The sequence below is a fragment of the Prinia subflava genome, chromosome 5 (genome assembly GCF_021018805.1).
Source record: "Prinia subflava isolate CZ2003 ecotype Zambia chromosome 5, Cam_Psub_1.2, whole genome shotgun sequence".
Lineage (NCBI taxonomy): Eukaryota > Metazoa > Chordata > Aves > Passeriformes > Cisticolidae > Prinia > Prinia subflava.
The window spans coordinates 56,691,720-56,708,931 of record NC_086251.1 but is presented as its reverse complement, the minus strand read 5'-3'; the positions used below and the strand labels follow the sequence as shown (position 1 = coordinate 56,708,931).

Below are 17,212 nucleotides of genomic sequence, written 5' to 3'. Positions count from 1 at the left end.
TGAGAGATCTTGTAGGTGGCTGCAGACTTTAAAATGAATCTTTCTGTTATGCAGTAAAATACAATGGCACCTTGCTAGCTTGAACACCCAGTGCTGTATAGTGGTTTGGACTAAAAGTGGCTGTTGCCATTGCAGAGACACAAATTTATACTCCAGGGGTTTGGGGCTGAGATCTGAGGGCGCTTGCTCAACACCAAATCTATCCCAGTGGAACAGACAGCCAGCACTCAGCTGAGCTGGTGGGTTGGGCTGGGAGGGGGGCAATGCTTCCAGATAAACGAGGTTCTGCTACAGTTCAAGAGTTATGAATATATAAATGGTCAAGAAGAAATTGCAGCCTCTCTCCCACACCCAGCTCTCAATTATTTCCAGAACAAAGTCTGCCTGACTGACCAGCACCAAGCAACCTAAAGGAGACAGGACACAACAAGCAGCCTCCAGACTTTGGCTGAGGGAGACATGGCATAGAAAATCATGGCTTAATGAGAAAATATAAAAATTTCACAAAGATTCTTGATGTTTGTTCACAGAATGCCAGAACAACTCCTGCAAAGCTGTGATGTGGAGCCACATCACAGAGCACAGTCCAGGTGATGGCAGAGATCAAAGCCATGGGACAGGTTCAGCTCTGGCTGGTGCTGGAGCTTTTGCAAGGCCAGCTCTCAAACTCACCCCCAGCCCACAACCTGACTGTAAAAAGCTGTCTTTCAGCACCATCAGGTCCCTGCTGCTGCCCTTTGCCCTCCCAGGAAACTTATTGCAAAGGTGGCCATCCCCTTTTCAGTGTCCCTATAGATGTGCCCACCTCTTTGTGTTGTCCAGCCTGCTCCCAGGACATCTTCCCTGGACACACAGTCCAAATTCAAGCCATGAGACAGCTCAGTCAATAGCTGGCCTCTGGGTAATAATTTAAAATGGCAAACAGACTGAAAATTAAAACCTCTCTTTGTAGGATCTGCATTTCAGTCTGCTGTACCCCCACATAGAGGGACCTATGCTAAGGAGGTCCAGGAGCTGGAGCCACTTCCTAAGGAAAAAACAGGAGCCTGACATTGCTGTAGCATGAATCATTTGGTAAAAATTCCATGGCTCCACATAAAAGACAACAAATTTGGTCTGGGAAAAACATGGTCCTCAAAATCCACTTTTTTCTACCAAAGCCCACACTGCAGATCAGTTTTGGAACAAATTTTCATTTTGAATGGAAGGGGTTTGATGGCTGGGTGGAGTCTTTCAAAAAGGCTCAATTTGTTGTTAAACATTTCAGGTGGACACAGCATGACTAATTTAATGTAATAAGGTTAAGAAAGCATTTTAGTGCCATCACATCATTGAGTGCCAGCAAGCACTTGAGTTTACTGCCCCTTTTGTTGTGCTAGGAAGGAAAACCTCACAGGGACAGAGGTGAAGAACAGCACCAGGATTCCCTCAGGAGTGCTCTGGAGCTGCAGCCACCTCTTTTTTTTTCTTTTTTTTTTTTTGCTGTAATAAACAAACACTGACATAACACGAGTGTTGCACACACTCTAAACTGTACCTGGCGTGTCTGACGTGAGAGAGGAGCATCAGCAAATTGGCCAGGCGAGTTGTCTGCTGCTGTGAGGGGATGCCACTCTTGGCAATAACCCACACCAAAGCCTCTGTGACCACGTTGAGCAGGTGGTGCAGCTTCCTGTTGCTTTCAGGCTCCTCTGCTGACAAGGGGAACATGCCTAGCCAGAGAAGAGGAAGAAAGATTTGCTGCTAATGAGGAAGTAAAAAAAGCTACGACTGTAGATTTTTTTAATATGTAATATTTCAACACAATTAGAGAAGATACATTCCCTAACACTCCCCTCAAGACTGTACAGATGATGGCACATCAAGCTTGAATTTGATGGCCCCATCATTTGCAAAGTGAGCAATTCTCCCAAATTCTCCAAGACATGTTGCACATAGACCTTTCAGTCAGGTCATGACTCTCCATTCTCCAGGGTTTTTTTCCCCTGCACCTTGTTTTTTGAACTATTATGAACTATAATATTATGTTTGTTCTAACCCTTCTTGTTTAAAAAAAACCCCTTTTTTCCCTGAGTATATAGTAGAGAAGGAGGAGAACATGTCAATCAGAGTGACCCAGGTGGTCATGGCTTCCCTACAGATCACTAAGAATGTCATAATAAAGCACATGTCTGCAGTGAGAAACCTTGAAAGCCAGCAAAAACAAAAAACAAAACAAAACAAGAGTTTGGGGGTATGAACAAGGAAAAAAACCATCACTAGGAAGGTCTGGAAATACACAATAACATTGATAAAGCAGAAGAGACCTGGGACAAGGGAAAGAAAAAAAAATCTGAACAGTCCCTCCAGAGATACATATGGAAAAACAGAGGTCCAGAATACCTTGAAAATTAGAGGCAAATTATTAATTTTGTTAAGAAAGGAGAGTAGAAGAAGAGAAAGGACATATCTTTTGAGACTTGAATTTTGAAGAAAATATGGCTGAATAATGTGGAGTTTGGTTGGGGTTTTTTGGCGGGTTGTTTTTTGTTGGTGGTATTTTCGGAAAAAAAGAACAGCTTTTCTTGTCTGTTGAAATGTATGTTCACAGAATCATAGAATCATTGAGCTTGGAAAAACCTTTGAGATCATCAAGCCCAACCTTTGACCCAGCTCTACCAAGGCCATCACTAAACCACATCTCCAAGTGCCACATTTCCACATCTCCTAAATCCCTCCAGGGATGGTGACTCCACCACTTGCCTGGATAACCTGTTCCAATGCCTGACCACGCTTTTGGTGAAGAAACTGTTCCTAATATCGAATCTAAATCACTCATGGTGCAGCTTGAGGCTGTTTCCTCTCATCTCCATGAAATCTCATTTCCTCTCTTCATCATCACAGCTTTCCAACCACTGTTCCCCCAGCCTGTGTCACTGCAGGAGGTTTTTGTGGCCAAAGTGCAGGATACAGCTCTCGGTCTTGTTGAACTTCATGGTGTTGGTCTTGACCCATCAATCCAGGTTGTCCAGATCTCTCTGCAGATCCTTCCTACCCTCCAGCAGATCAACACTGCAACCCAAACAAGTGGGCAGACAAGTGGGATTGCAGCTGGACGGTTCCCCCTCAGTACTGGACTAAGAATTCTGCAGCAGCTTCTTGCTGAAAGCTGTAATTGTAAATAGTCTAGCTGCTATTTTGTTGTGGGAATTTTTCTTTTGTCAATATTGACAACAAAATGTTCTGGAGAAAAAATACAATTTTTACTGGAGGCCATCCTAAACTAGCAAACAGTGTCCTTGTGTGAGAGGCTGCAAAGCAAAACTCCTGTCCTGAAACTCATCTTGCAGAACTGTTGAGTACTTCCAATCATTGCTAACCAACTCATTACCATTAAATAGGAACATTTAAGCCCATTAGTCATCACTCAGCTGAGTAAGTAGTATTACTAGAATTACTAGAATTAAGGACAGGTTTGTAGGGCTGTAGAGCAACTTTACACATGGCCAGGATCCACAGAAATGGGAGCAAAATTTCCCATTCAAAAGGACAGATCCACAGCCTGAGCCATGAGCCCCACCTTGTGAGAAGCTATCAGAACTTTGGGTCTTTCATGCAGTTCTTAGAACAGGACATAGCCCCTCAATACAGCCACTGATACAGCTTAGAAGTTTCCTGAGCAAAAATCTATACAATCTATCAGAGATTTTTTCCTATTATTCTCTTCCAACAGTTTTTTATCATTTGATATTTTGGGGTTTTGAGGCTGACTTCCCAGCTACCCTCAAAATAAAAGGCAGAGTTTGGTGAGTATTAGAGCCAAGCACATACTCACTGGAATTGAGGAGGATCATTGCCTTGACACACAGATACTCCTTGTGCTGCAGCTTCAGCTCTCGGAACCTCGAGGTCATGGCCAGGAGCATATCAAAGATCTCCAAAATTCCCTCTACACATTTCCCCTCATCCCTATGGAAACACATTCAACATGTTACCAAAAAAGTAGAATTAAGGAACTGACTCAGAGAGAGAAAAGTCAAAGCATGAAGGAGGCTGCAAAAGGCCTATCTTATCTCATCTTTGGGAGAGTTTAAAAGGCTCTATGATGAAATCTAAATTGGAAATTACACTGGTATGAAAGGGCAGCATTTAGGAGAAATTGATTTTTCTCTCAATCCTGTGTGATCATATTTCTGTACCCTCTCAGAATAATTCTGTATAATCAGTTTGAAGTCCTGTAGTGCAGGGCACAGTACCACCTTGAATAATTTTCCAGATTTGTTTCACAAGGAGATACCCACAACCAATAACATAATGTTTGTACCTAATGGAGGCCTCAGGACTTAGTAAAAAAGAAAGACTTCCTAAAATAAGTTGCTTGGAATAACAAGACATGTTTAAAGAATAAAACAACTCTTGTCCCTATCTCCTGGCACTTTTTTCTGTGTAGGTATTGAAAGGTATTTGGGGTTTTGGTGGTTTTGTGGTTTGGTTATTTTTATATTTGCAAATGTTTACAGAATGCAACTTTCTCCTTCTTGGATATGAGAACTGGTCCTATTTTCAGATCTGAAAAACACCCCAACCAAGTCATTCCTATTTGTTTAAAATTCAGCAGTGGCAAATTTCAAACTACTGAAGTTGCTGTTTCAGGTTTTTTTTGTTTGTTTTGTTTTATACGCACTGGACTAAAAAAGTGATTAAGCTCTACAGCAACAGTGTTCAAAGGGAGACTTATTATACTATTTGTAAGAGATTTTTTTTTCTCTGTAATTTTTTTAAGACTAGACAGATTTAAGCACAACAGTACAGGAGGATAAAAGAAATTTACTGGATCCCAAGAGAAAGGTGCTGAGCCTTCAGGCTGGAGGCAGGAACATGCAGGTAACACCACCTAGGGGCAGCAATTTCTGCCTGCAAAAAGTATTTTGTATTGCCCAGCTTCCTGTGTTCCTCATAGCAAAGAAGAATATTAAGCTTTAGAGAAGGACAGGCACCTGCCAGATTCAAAATAAGGGCAGAGGTTCCAGAGAAATATTGTCTGCAAAGATTATGTATGAAATGTATCTGAAGGCTCCAGGGAGACCTCAGAGCTCCTTAGGGCTCCAAGAGAGCAGGAGAGGGGCTTTGGACAAGGGCCTGGAGGGACAGGACAAGAGGGAATGGCTTCAAATGGAAAGAAGTAGGTTTAGATTCAAGATTAGGAAGCAAATCTTGACTGTGAGGGTGTGAGGCCCCGGCCCAGTTTCCCCAGAGCAGCTGTGGCTGCCTCATCCCTGGGAGTGTCCAAGGCCAGGTTGGATGGGGCTCTGAGCAAGCTGGGATGATGGAAGGGTCCCTGCCCATGGCATGGGGTGGAATGAGGTGATTATTAAGGTCTCTTCCAACCCAAACCATTCTAGAATTCTAAGTTCAACTAAAATAAAAACAATCAAGTTACAGACCGGGTTCATATAAGGATGTCCTGAATAAAATTACAGCATGCCCAGACAGTTGTAAGCTCCCTCTCTGCCATGTCTCAAGGAAATGAAGAAATGCATCAAATATTCTCACTCTATTCAGCACATATTAACTCTTAAGCAATTAAATGGATCATACATTTTCATCAATTTCTGATCATTGCACTGAACAGTGCAGCGTGTCCTTGCATTGGATTTTATATGAGCAAATAATATTTATTTCCTCTGTTTTATAAATTAATTTTTGTTCTTATTAGCCAATTTTGCCTGTCTGTATCTACAACGATAGTTATTGATTGCAAGCCGCAGAAGTGGTGCAAATCTGAATTTTTCCAGGCTGAAAAGCTAAAAGACATTTTAAGACTACCCATGAGAGTAGATTGCTTCCCTGACTTTTTACCAATGTGAAGCTCAGACCAAATTTTTCTAAGGTATTGTAGAAAAACATCCTTACTAATCCATAGTCTTCCTTCCTGGTACATGATGCCATGGAGAAATAATCTTTCAACTTCAAAACACTCTGTTGTATCTTGAAAAAATATCCTTAGTATCCAACAGCAAGCTAGGGGTTTTAAAATCCCTCTAGGCTAGTGCTCCAATGTTCACTGTTGTAGCTAACTATGAAGTCTGCTGCAGTGGCAGGAAGAAAAACAGGCAGGAAACCTATTTAAAATAATTAAAATATCTCCTGACACTATATCTTCTTTTTAATGAGGGATGTAGGGACAAATGAACAATGTAGTGCCTTGTGTTGCCCTACGGACACTTTCAGCATCTAGAGACCTGGACCAAAGGCAACAAAACCACCAAAAGATGTGCAAAAATGCAGAGAAACTTCACACTCAGTGCTACAGGAGTTCAGGAATTTGCAAGTTCAACACTGCTTTTAAAGCTTAGCATTCCCTAAAGCCCTGTAAGGATGTGGAACCTTAGGACACTATTGTTACAAGCACAAGTAAATGATATTGTTAGATGAAATATTAATAACATCTGCCATGTTTAATCCTCTTCTTACAATTCACCCAACCTTCAACCATGCTAATATGAAGTGTTCTTAAGACATTTATTCCTCTTACCTATCTAATACAAGGTCTGGTGCAAAAATCAGTTTCCCAGGATGGTCGATGGACCTCCACATCAAACCAATCATTAGAACTTCCATCCAGCAGCTCTCCAAGAGTCTGACTTGGTCATAGAGGCTGAGATCAATGAAGCCTGAAGTGATGCAAATAGCATAAAATAAATCAACTTGTTAAACACTCTGTGTTGATAAAGAAAACTGAGCATATGGGAAACAAAAAAAACCCAAAAAGAATTATGGGTTGTAAAGATAACAGAGCACTGATATCCAAAGTGCCAGGCTGTCATTTCAAATAGGAACAAAAATATTTGCTATTATCATCTTCCCCAAAATATTTGAAATAAAGAAAAGTGGTGTTTTCATGCAATTGGTCCCATACAGCTGGTGAAATTCAAACAACTGCAAAGTCATGTGCTTTAAGTTCTCCTGCTAAAAGAGGAGAGATGTTAGAAGAAATCTTGTGAGGGTGAGGCCCTGGCACAGGGTGCCCAGAGCAGCTGTGGCTGCCCCACCCCTGGGAGTGTTCAAGGCCAGGCTGGATGGGGCTCTGAGCAACCTGGGATAGAGGAAGGTGTCCCTGCCCACGGCAGAGGGTTGGAATGAGGCAATCTTTAAGGTCCCTTCCAGATGAGCTGGCATCTCTGACACTGCATGGTGACAAACCCTTACAGCCTGGCCATGGCAGACAGGTTTCCTGAAGTTGTTCCTAGTTGTCTGAGGTCTTAAAATACACACAGGACATTTGGGCTGCCAAAGAATCTCTCTGTCAGTAATTTATACAAATACTTAATGTATTTTAATCTTATTACACTACTCAGCTGGAAGACAGGCAGTGAGAGCCAGGGGCTCACATGAACTGGGCAGTGCTCACTTTTATCATCACTGAAAGTGCTGCTTTTCAAAACTGGTACAGCCTTGCCTTTAATTGTATAAGGGTTAAAAAAGGAGCCTAGGAGTGGTACCTTCCCTCCTGGATTCCTCCATCACAGAATTTATTACAGAATGCTCAGCCAACAGCAGATTATCTGCCACACAGTCATCTTTTAAATCTGCTTTTAGGAAAATATTGACGGAAGTGTGGAATAGTACAAAAGCTGACAGTGTCAGTTTCCTGGGAAACAACAGCCCAAAGACATTTCAGAGTATATTTAAATAAACATTTACACTGGCATGTACTGATTTCTCTAGCATAAACAAGGAATTATCAGGTTTAAAAACTCTCTCACTTGAGTGAGATGTCAGACCAAATCCCAGGGTTTAATATTCAGGTTCGTGAAGATCCAGGTTTATCACGGATGAGATCTGCTAAATTCACATTATCAGCAGCAGCAGTAGGAGCTATGGTCACTGAGCACAGAAGTAGAGAAGGACTCTACTTCTCTTTTTCCTAACAATCTTATGCTCCAAAGATCCAGGACAACAAACAACCACCACAGCTTTCACTGCAGCATCAGGACCCCATTTAATTTCCTCCAGACTACATTCAACTAATAATTTTTCTCTGACTGTATTACACATCCTTTAGATTGCAGGCTCTATTCCTTATCATTTAATTATAAATTGCTAAGACAGACAAGAAAAAAAACTTGTGCTGGATGTGTAAAAACTAGAAAAAGGCACATTGCTCTGGTCAGCAACACACCAGACTGCAGAATGAATCCAAATTCGATATTGTGACAACATCTTATCGATTTGCAGTACAGGTTCAGCAGTGAACCACATTAAACTCTTTTAGACTAGGTCAACAAAGCAAAAGACAATTACAGAAGCTGTGTTCTGCTGCCTGACAACCAAGAATTAAAATACTTGGAATTCAGGAGGGAAAAAATCCAGATGTCTGCTTCTATTTTACTGAGCAACAAAAACATAATCCATTAGGCTGAAAGTCCAGAACAAAAATACAGCCACAGAGTAAAATCCATAACAAAAGACTGTCATTAAATATTAAATATGAAAACCCCACAAAATACAAACGTGCTGTTTTCCTATTTAGGCAAAAAGTTACTTTTAATACAATGAGGAAACAATTTTTTTTTCTCCCCCAGTGAGTGTCAAAATAATGTCCAATAATAACTTAGAGATGAAAATGGGCTTTTAACCCAGGTGCACAAAAGCAAATATTCAGCTTTTCAGAAAGTAAAATTACTGCTCACTGGGCCATTAGTTGAGAACTCTATTTTTTTGTAAGACATTACCTCCAGGAGTCAGGCAGGGATGGACATGATTACCTTCAGGCAAGAGTTTTTGAAAAATAAAATTCCATGTCCTGCACTTTAGTCATCACAGGTTTTTTTTAAATGAAAAACAAAAAAATCAATCCACATCGAAGTAAATGCTCCAACTGCCATGTAATAAGGCAGTGTCACTTATAATTGGGTGCATATTAAACATGGCATCTATTTTTTGCATTGCTCTAAAATGCTGTTTATTTCTGTTCTCTGTAACAGGAGTGACCAGAAAAAATAAACAGAGACAACACAGTGTCAGAATTCCCAGGAACTGTTTTGAAGGGGTTTGATTGCTTTCAATGGGTTTTCTTTATACAATTCTCTCAGTGCCAAGAAAAAGTTTTTATTTTTGACATATGTTGAAAATAAACTAAAAGTGGCTGATGCCAAAATTTGGGTTGGTTTGGAAACTGATCTTGTAAAAAAATAAAAACAATGAATCTTAACTGGCTGAGGGTTTCGGACTGTGGGTTTATTTTTCTAAAACTAAGTCTCAGAGTTAAAAAATAGAACTTAACAATATTCAGAAAATGGAATGGTGGGGGGCGGGGTGTTTCCCACTGAAATACTGCCTAAAATCAGGTCATTTTCTAAGACTGGTTTTCCTTCACAATTCATTTCCTACCAGATAAACATAACTAAGTGAAGTCCTCTGAAATGGCACATTTTAATCATATTTTTATGATTAGAAAAGAAATTATAATGATAGATACCATTTAACTCCTTATGGTTACTTCACAGTTATTTTCAGAGTTTCTTTAGCCAGGAAAAATAAGGATAAAAGATTTGGGCTCTCAGTTTTAAAATGTGCCTCATTAACAGTAAAACTATCATCACTTTGCAAATGTCCAGCATGGCTTGAGATGTTCTGAGGTGCAAACATCTCCTCCCCAGCTCAGCAGCTGGCCTGGAATGTGCACACCCCAAAACCATCACACCTAGAGCCTCCAACACAGTGTGTGAGGCTGCTCTGCCCCTGGAGATGTGTTCAGCAGCTGGAGCTGGAAGCACATCAGCCACTCCACCTAGACCTGAAATAGGATACGCTTCCCTGACAGCTAAATTCCTAATTTAAGGATTAAATGGAATATTCCTCTCCAAGTTTGCTTCCTGCACTGTACACAGTCTGTGTTTCTGGAGGGAAGGGTTCCTGTCATGTTTTGCCACGTGTGTTCTCCAGCAGCAGCAGCTCTTTACAGCGCACACCACGTCAAGGGCAGGGCACACTCCAGCACACTGAATCTGCCAGCACAAAATCCAGGAGAGCATCCATGGAGTGCTGACCCCCAGCAGTGCACCCTATCTGAAGCTCAGGATCAAGCCCCATGCTGCTATGAGTCCACCAATTATTCCATGCTTTTAGCTCACTTTTAGATTTTATTCTGCCTGTTTCAGTCATGGGTACCTCATGCAGAAGGAACTGCAAATGCTCACTGCTTCTGGTTTGTGAGAAGTTAAATGGTTCATTGCCATGATGCCATGGACATATTTGAGATGTTCCAGGCAGTTGTACCACATTTCTTGGTGTTGCCAACAACCAAAAGAACCATTACTGATTTTTGTTCTGAAGGAGTGCACATGATAAATCTGAAATCAATCCTGAGCTCCACTGATATTTTTCTGCAGCAGCTCTGTGAAGTGAAATGATTGCAGACACCTAGGACTTGGACACCAGTCAGTTATCACCAACTACTAGAGATCTTCTATCAGGACTCAAGGAAAATATTGGGTGTTAAATGAACGATCTAAATCGGCTTAATCAGGTAGAAATAGCTGAGGTAGAAATTACATACACCACCACCTCTGCTTTGTAGCAAAATGAACAAGTATTTGAGTAAGAACAGACAGCAAGTTATGGATTATATTGTGTCTAAATCAAAAAACATCCAGGTTAATTACTGAGAGCAATAAACTGTCCATTATTTAACAGGATAGAAAGCTTGGCTTTTATACCATGCACTTACTGTGCTGGTTTAGCACGGATAGCAAAAACCAATTAGTGACTGGGTTTGAAATTAAAATCCACAAGAGAACTGTTCTATGTTGTGAGTGGGGAAATTCCATGGCAGACTAAAAGAGACTTCTCTCTCTAAAGGAACTGATGCAAGACTATTTTATGGGTGGTAAACTGACCAAGAGTTCCTCTGATAAAGAGGTTTTGTCTCTTTATGTTGTCAGTGGGAAACTGAACAATTGTGGAGGGGGAAGAAGTGTTTTGAAGGTTTCATTTTGATTCTCATTTTTATTTTAGTGTTTAGTAATAAATCTATCTTTTTACCTTTTAAGTTTGAGCCTGCTTTGCTTTTATCCTAATTCTGTCTCACAGCAGAAAAAGTAAATGATTATGGTAGACACTATATGAAATTTAGAAAACAGGAATCGGCGAACGTGAAACCATTACAGTCTGTCACATCAGAGCAGAGGAGGACACACTGGTGGTAAAACCATCATTGAAACAAAACCAAAACCAGCCTGAATTTCTCACCAGGAATTTTCTTGGCCCAGCCGATCATGTGCACCAGCTCTTTGTCCGCCAGCTTGGTCAGGGACATCATCATGGAGGCCTCGGTGAAGGGTTTGCTGGGCCGGCTGACCAGCACGTGGGGCGGCTCTGCCTCCAGCAGGGTCAGCACGAACTGCTCGGGGCTGACGGAGCTCAGCAGGATCTCCTTCACCCGCGTGGCTGCCTCGTTGTACCTCCTGGCCCTGCCCGCGCAGGGCCGCTCCTCGGGGCTGCGGTGGCTCCGCAGGATTCGGTACCCGCAGCGTTCTCTCCTCGAGCCTGGTGTGAGAGGTTGGCATTGGAGAGCTTTTCCCACTGAATTATCCTCCCTTATGTAAACCCAAACGTGGAGGAATGCACCTCACTGCGGTGGGGTTTGCACCCCACAAGGGGTTTCCATCTTAGGAAAGGATTTGGGTTTCACTCTTTGTCTCACTTATAAGGTAAAAAAGCAAAGACTTCAATACCTTTCTTGCGGTATTTAGCCGTGTGCCAGCACAGAGACACCAGCTGGATTTTTAGAGCTGTACCTCAAAACCTGTTGCTATTTCTATTGGGCAGGATGCCAAGAATTCCACCTCAGTCCTTACGTACTTAATATAGAGCACAAAAGCCTTTGGTGCATTTTTGGGGCGTTCTCCTTGTACCTGGTATGGCCTTTCTCCTTTGTTCTGGATTGTTTGTTATTTTCATCTTAATTAAAACATTTTTGCTTTTCAAACACCTCCACTGATGCCATCTCACTAATATTTTTAAGCCATTCTGGAGCTGCTGGCCAACCCCAGAGGTGCCACACCTGTGAGGAGCTCATAATACCCTGGCTCCCCATGGCTGCATCACAAACATTGGGGAGGAGGGGGAAAACCCTTTAATATTAGATGTTCTAATATTGAACATTAAGTTTCTAGGAGATTCAGCATGGACTTAACTTTGTCCCCACTGACTTCAGCTGAGGGATTTTGTTTATTCTACTACACAAAAAGTTTAAAAATGTTTGGTTTTGAACATTAGTTAACTCAGTTAAAAGTCCAGTGGAAAACTCCCTTTGACATCAAAAAGATATAAATCAGATTTTTAAAGGCAAATAAAACCAGCTATTCGTAAATTTTGCTTTATATGAAAACTGGGGAAATCAAAGACTTGAAAGTCTGGCCATGTTACAGATTAAATGCCTCAGGAACAAGCACAGCTGGGCCTCAGAGTTAGCTGCATGTTCAGCCAGGGATTCACAAGATTCAACCCATTTTCTCACCATGCCCCAAAAAACCAGCAGGAGTTTCTCCAAAGGGAATTCAGATATCTACAACTAAGAGCAAACACCCTGTGAGGAGTTCTGTCTGCAAAAGGCCATTTCTGTTGCCAAGACCAGTCCTTTACATTCCCAGGTTTAATTAAATGTTCATTCTGACATATCTAAACATTGTCGAATTCTTGGTCAGTGTTATTGGTAGCATCACTGTTACCTGTTTTTGCATAGCTTCCAAGGAAAGAGCCTAAAAGCTTCTCCAAAACCTTAATATTCATAAAATACTCAGCTATAGTTCTACTTCAGATAGCAAGGAAGTCCAAACAAAAACCAAATTAAAAATAAGGGCAGTGGGGACACAAAAAATGAGTTTCAGATACTGTTGATAAGGCTTTGTCTTGCTAAATAAGATGCTGGGTGAATGCAGGCTCTCAGGCTCACGTGGCAGAGGAAGCTCAGGTGGAGGTGGCTTTTCAGGTCACAGTCCTGTCACCTCTTCAGCAGCTGTCAAACAGCATTTTGGCTCAGTGTGCAGGAGGGGTGAATGCAAAGGCCACTCAGGAACAACCTGACTGAATAAGGACCAGCAGAGTCTTCCACGACTTTTAGGACATGGACCTTTTCATTGCATGTGGCTCTCACTCTCTCACTGCCTGTTCAGCAAACCATGTTGGATGCAGGAGAAAGTTAAAGAAGTTCTCAACATCAGAGAGCAAACTTTCCCTGGAAATCCAAGAGATTGGAGAAGACCAATGGGCAAAACTGGTTCTATGAACAGACCTCAGGCACAGAGCTACCCAAGTGGGACAGGCCATGTGGAACTGGAAGTATTTTTCAGCTGCGAGTGCAGCTTAAGGCCTGCACCATTCGGAGAAAGGATGGGTTTGCAACTTGAAAGAGATGTGGGTATGATGAAATGGGCTGAGTGCAGGCAGGATATTTGCACAAAGAATGGATTGAAGGAAATAAATAATTTGTAGAACCAAGTGTTTAGCCAAATGACAACTAGCTAGAGATTGCCAGAGAAGATGAACAGCAGCTAGGGGAAGATAACATACCAGCAGAGACAGTCAGAGCATGACATATTATTTTATGTAGATTTATGGAATAAGGCTTGATGAAAATACAAAAAAAAAGCTTCTCTGCAGAACTACAGAAGTAACAAAGCAATTTCTTTCACCATCAGTCTGGGCAAATCCTTCCTGAAGAGAGTCAAAGGCCAGCCAGGCTTCGACTATTTTCACAAAGACGCTTGGATAATCTAGTGAACTCTGTGCTAAGCCTCGTTTCTTGACTAATGCACAAAGGTTAAGAGGAAAATCTTGAAGTGGTTTGTGAGCTTCCAAAAAAACACTAGAATGGCACAGTGGGCTGCAGACTGTTCTGAATTTGTGTAATGCACAGAAAGGATGTATTTTCCATCAGGGAAGACAAAAAGTAAAGGCTGACAGTGAAGTAGGCAACAGGAACAGCTGGAGACAGATGGGGAGATACCCAGGAACCAGGGTGCTCTGCCTACAGAGATCCATGGCTCTGATCTCCACAGCATGGCAGAGACCATAGCCACAAAGATAGAAAGCACATTGTTTTCTATTTAGCAAGCTGAAGCACATTTCCCAGGGGCACCTTGAAGTACAGAACAAGAAAAATAGCAGAGAGAATAAAAGCCACGGGGAGGGTAGAGTGAAAAATTTTCTTGGGCTACCCCAAAATACCAAATGCTCTGTGACATGCGTTATCTTTCCTATTTACTGTTGTAAAGGTCTTTAAATAACATTTTGTAGGCTATAAATTTGAGTTTATATAAATATACAGAAAATATAAACAGACAGGTAATTGAGCAGATACTTTAATGAATGTCAAAGAAATCAAATTTAAAAGCAATTTAAAAAGTAGTTCAGCATTCTGTTCTAATTGACAAAATTTTGAACAATTTCCATCTGCACAGCAGATGTGTTCCATCTAAAGATAATTGAGTCAGGTTATGATTTTGAGAGTATTAAAGGTCTCAATACCTGTGGAGGGTTCTTAGTGGGAACTGGTAAACCCCTATAAATTACTTGAGGTTATTTAACTGAATTGATTTTTTTTATATAACCAGTTCTTATTATATAAGATATGCTCCATTTAAAACATAATCAAATTTCTATAATCACATTACCAGTGCAACAAGCCAGACTAGGAGTATTACATTTCTGCATAAAAAAACTTGCTACTAAAGAAAATATAACTGATGATAAAAACAAGGCGGGAAGAAACCCAGCCAAAGCAGATTCTGAGTTATTTGGGGTGTTTTTTATTCATCATATATTGCCAAAGCAGAAATAGGCTGAATCACTGAGCAGTGTGCATAAAAGATAATTAAAAGAGATGCCATTGATAAATATTTTCTATTTCTTTCTGCTTGCATTTAAGGAAAAAGAAAGCTACATTTAAACTTTCTAGTCAACTGAAACTGCAGAGGACACCAGATTTTCCAATTAAAACAACAATTTTCAAAAACATAAAGGAGCTTCTTTGCTTTCTATTCAAATCCAAACTTTAAGCAGGACTAAGAAATTTTACCTATACACCTATCAGCATGCAACAGACACATAGAAATGTTTGTAAAGCTATATATTATAAATAATTATTGACCAGCCAAATGTTTTGCTTAAGTAGATACAGAGAAGTGGATCAAGGTGTGTAAAGGCAGAGCAATAAAAGACAGCTTCCCAGATTAGGGACTCTGTTCCACTTTACCACAAACTCCCTAACTGTACTTAATATCTAATATTCATGTCTATAAAAGTAATTCAGGCAATTGCAGAAGTGCAAAATGATCAAATCCCTCATTCTTCCTACCACATTCTCCTTATTCAGAGCTATTTTGTGGGAGAAAATTGCTGTATTCAGCTGAGAATGCTGGACCAAAGGCAAGACCTTGAGCTACAGCACCACACACCACGAGTAAATGACCCCAAGATATAAGAAATAAGGCACATTGAAAAAAAGGGTCATTAAAATGAGCCTGTTTTTCACTCAGCCATGAACAAGCCACAGCAGGTATTACTGGTAGTGAAACAATGTTTTTCAAGCTTTGTAAATTCTCTGAAAATCACAAATGCTGTCTGATATGGTGGGCAGTTACATGGCATGTTGCCCTTCATACTGATTTTGGTCCCTGCCAAAGGCTCATGTAACTAACCAGTTCTGTAGCAACTGCAGATTCTACTATTGAATATTTTATAATCAGTTTTTGAAAGTGTGTGAGCTTAAAACTGGCCCCAGTACACATTGGTAAATCATTATCACTCCAGCCACCTTTGAAAGCAAATGCAAATGTTCTGGTAAGTACATATTCCAGAGCAGACTCTTAAATTGAATTCTCAGGAGTAGAGCCACTGACAAAGGAGCTGCCATCTGTATAGTAATTTCTATAAAAGCTGAAATTCAATTAATACATCTGATGTCCAGAGAATGTCTTGAAACATTTTGTCTCCACTTATTTTCTGTGTGAAAAGTACTTTACAGCATTTTAACTGCACACAGCAGCCACACACAGGAGAAAGAGCCAAATCCTGAGCCAGCCCACAGAGAAATCTGTTTTCCTCCCTGCAAACTCCTCAAATGATGCTAGGATTCAAGAGCAGCATCTCTCCATCACTTTTGAGTGTGGCCTCTCAGCCTCCTCACTCGGGGCTGAAAGGAGCTTTATCTTTGGAACAATTTCAGCATGTGGAGAACTGACACATGGGGAAAAAGATATAGGAACAGGGCAGAGGAGGGAAAAGAAAGTCAGGGAAACTGAAAACTCCTTGTGAAAAAGGTCTATTTGAGCCTCAGGAAGTAAACTAAAAGCAAAGCGGGGCATAGCTGCTCCAAGAGTGAAAAGTGATGAAGCAACTCCCCTCTTCTTCACTGCCTTTGTCAAGCAGTCCAAGTCCATTTCAGCTCCCCAGGTAAACACCAGCAGGTTCCAAGGGAAGATCAGTTTTATTTTGATCTGTTTTATTCAAGTTTGCTGGGCAGAGTTTGCTGAAGTTTTTCTATTTTCTTTGTTCCTGATGAGAATGCAAATTTTTTGCTAATTATTTTTCTACCACCGTTAGGAGTCCTACTGCCAAACTTTAGCAGTAGCTTCCTTGTTTGGAACAGCAGGGAACATGGATTTCCTGCAGAGGAATTGGCAGATGCCATGTCTACAACTCTTGTCTTCTGGCAATGATGGTGTATTTCATAAGAAAATCCAGTATCACCTTAACACAAGCATCCCCAAGCTGGCCTCCACCAAAATACCTGTGGCTTGTTGGGCTGACTTCTTAACATTTCTGAAGAGGATATCTAAGAGAATTTCAGACCAAGAAGCTGTAGAGCAACACTTTTCATCCATCTCCTACTGTATGGAAGGTGGTCTGTACTGCTTAATCACATTTAGGCACAGAAACATGGTTTAAACACGTGTGTGGTTTTTCTCGAGTTGTCTATTGTTAATATGCAAAGCGAGGATTTAAAGATATGATGGGAAAGGTACTCAGACTTTATGAAGAGCTCTCATAAACTACAAAGTGGCAATTGAACTTGTTTTATCACTTCTGCTGGATACAAATCTCCACTGAGCAAAAATGCACTCACAAACCATTCTATCCCACCCAGGGCTTCAGCAGATGTGAAGCAATCCTTTCACTAAGTGACCCCAGAAAGGAGCAGAGATGCAGAAAAGCCTTCATTAAAAAC

At 41.0% G+C, this 17,212-nt stretch overlaps 1 protein-coding gene across 1 annotated transcript in view; it reads right to left on the bottom strand.

The window, feature by feature from the left end:
• ESR2 (estrogen receptor 2) overlaps positions 1-17,212 on the bottom strand; it is a 34,663-nt gene that overhangs the window by 6,426 nt on the left and 11,025 nt on the right. Inside the window, exons 5-8 of the mRNA XM_063399536.1 lie at positions 11,233-11,529; positions 6,515-6,653; positions 3,815-3,948; positions 1,538-1,712 (exon numbers count right to left, since the gene is read on the bottom strand). Of these exons, the coding sequence (XP_063255606.1) occupies positions 1,538-1,712; positions 3,815-3,948; positions 6,515-6,653; positions 11,233-11,529 (745 nt within the window). The remainder of the gene's footprint in view (positions 1-1,537; positions 1,713-3,814; positions 3,949-6,514; positions 6,654-11,232; positions 11,530-17,212) is intronic.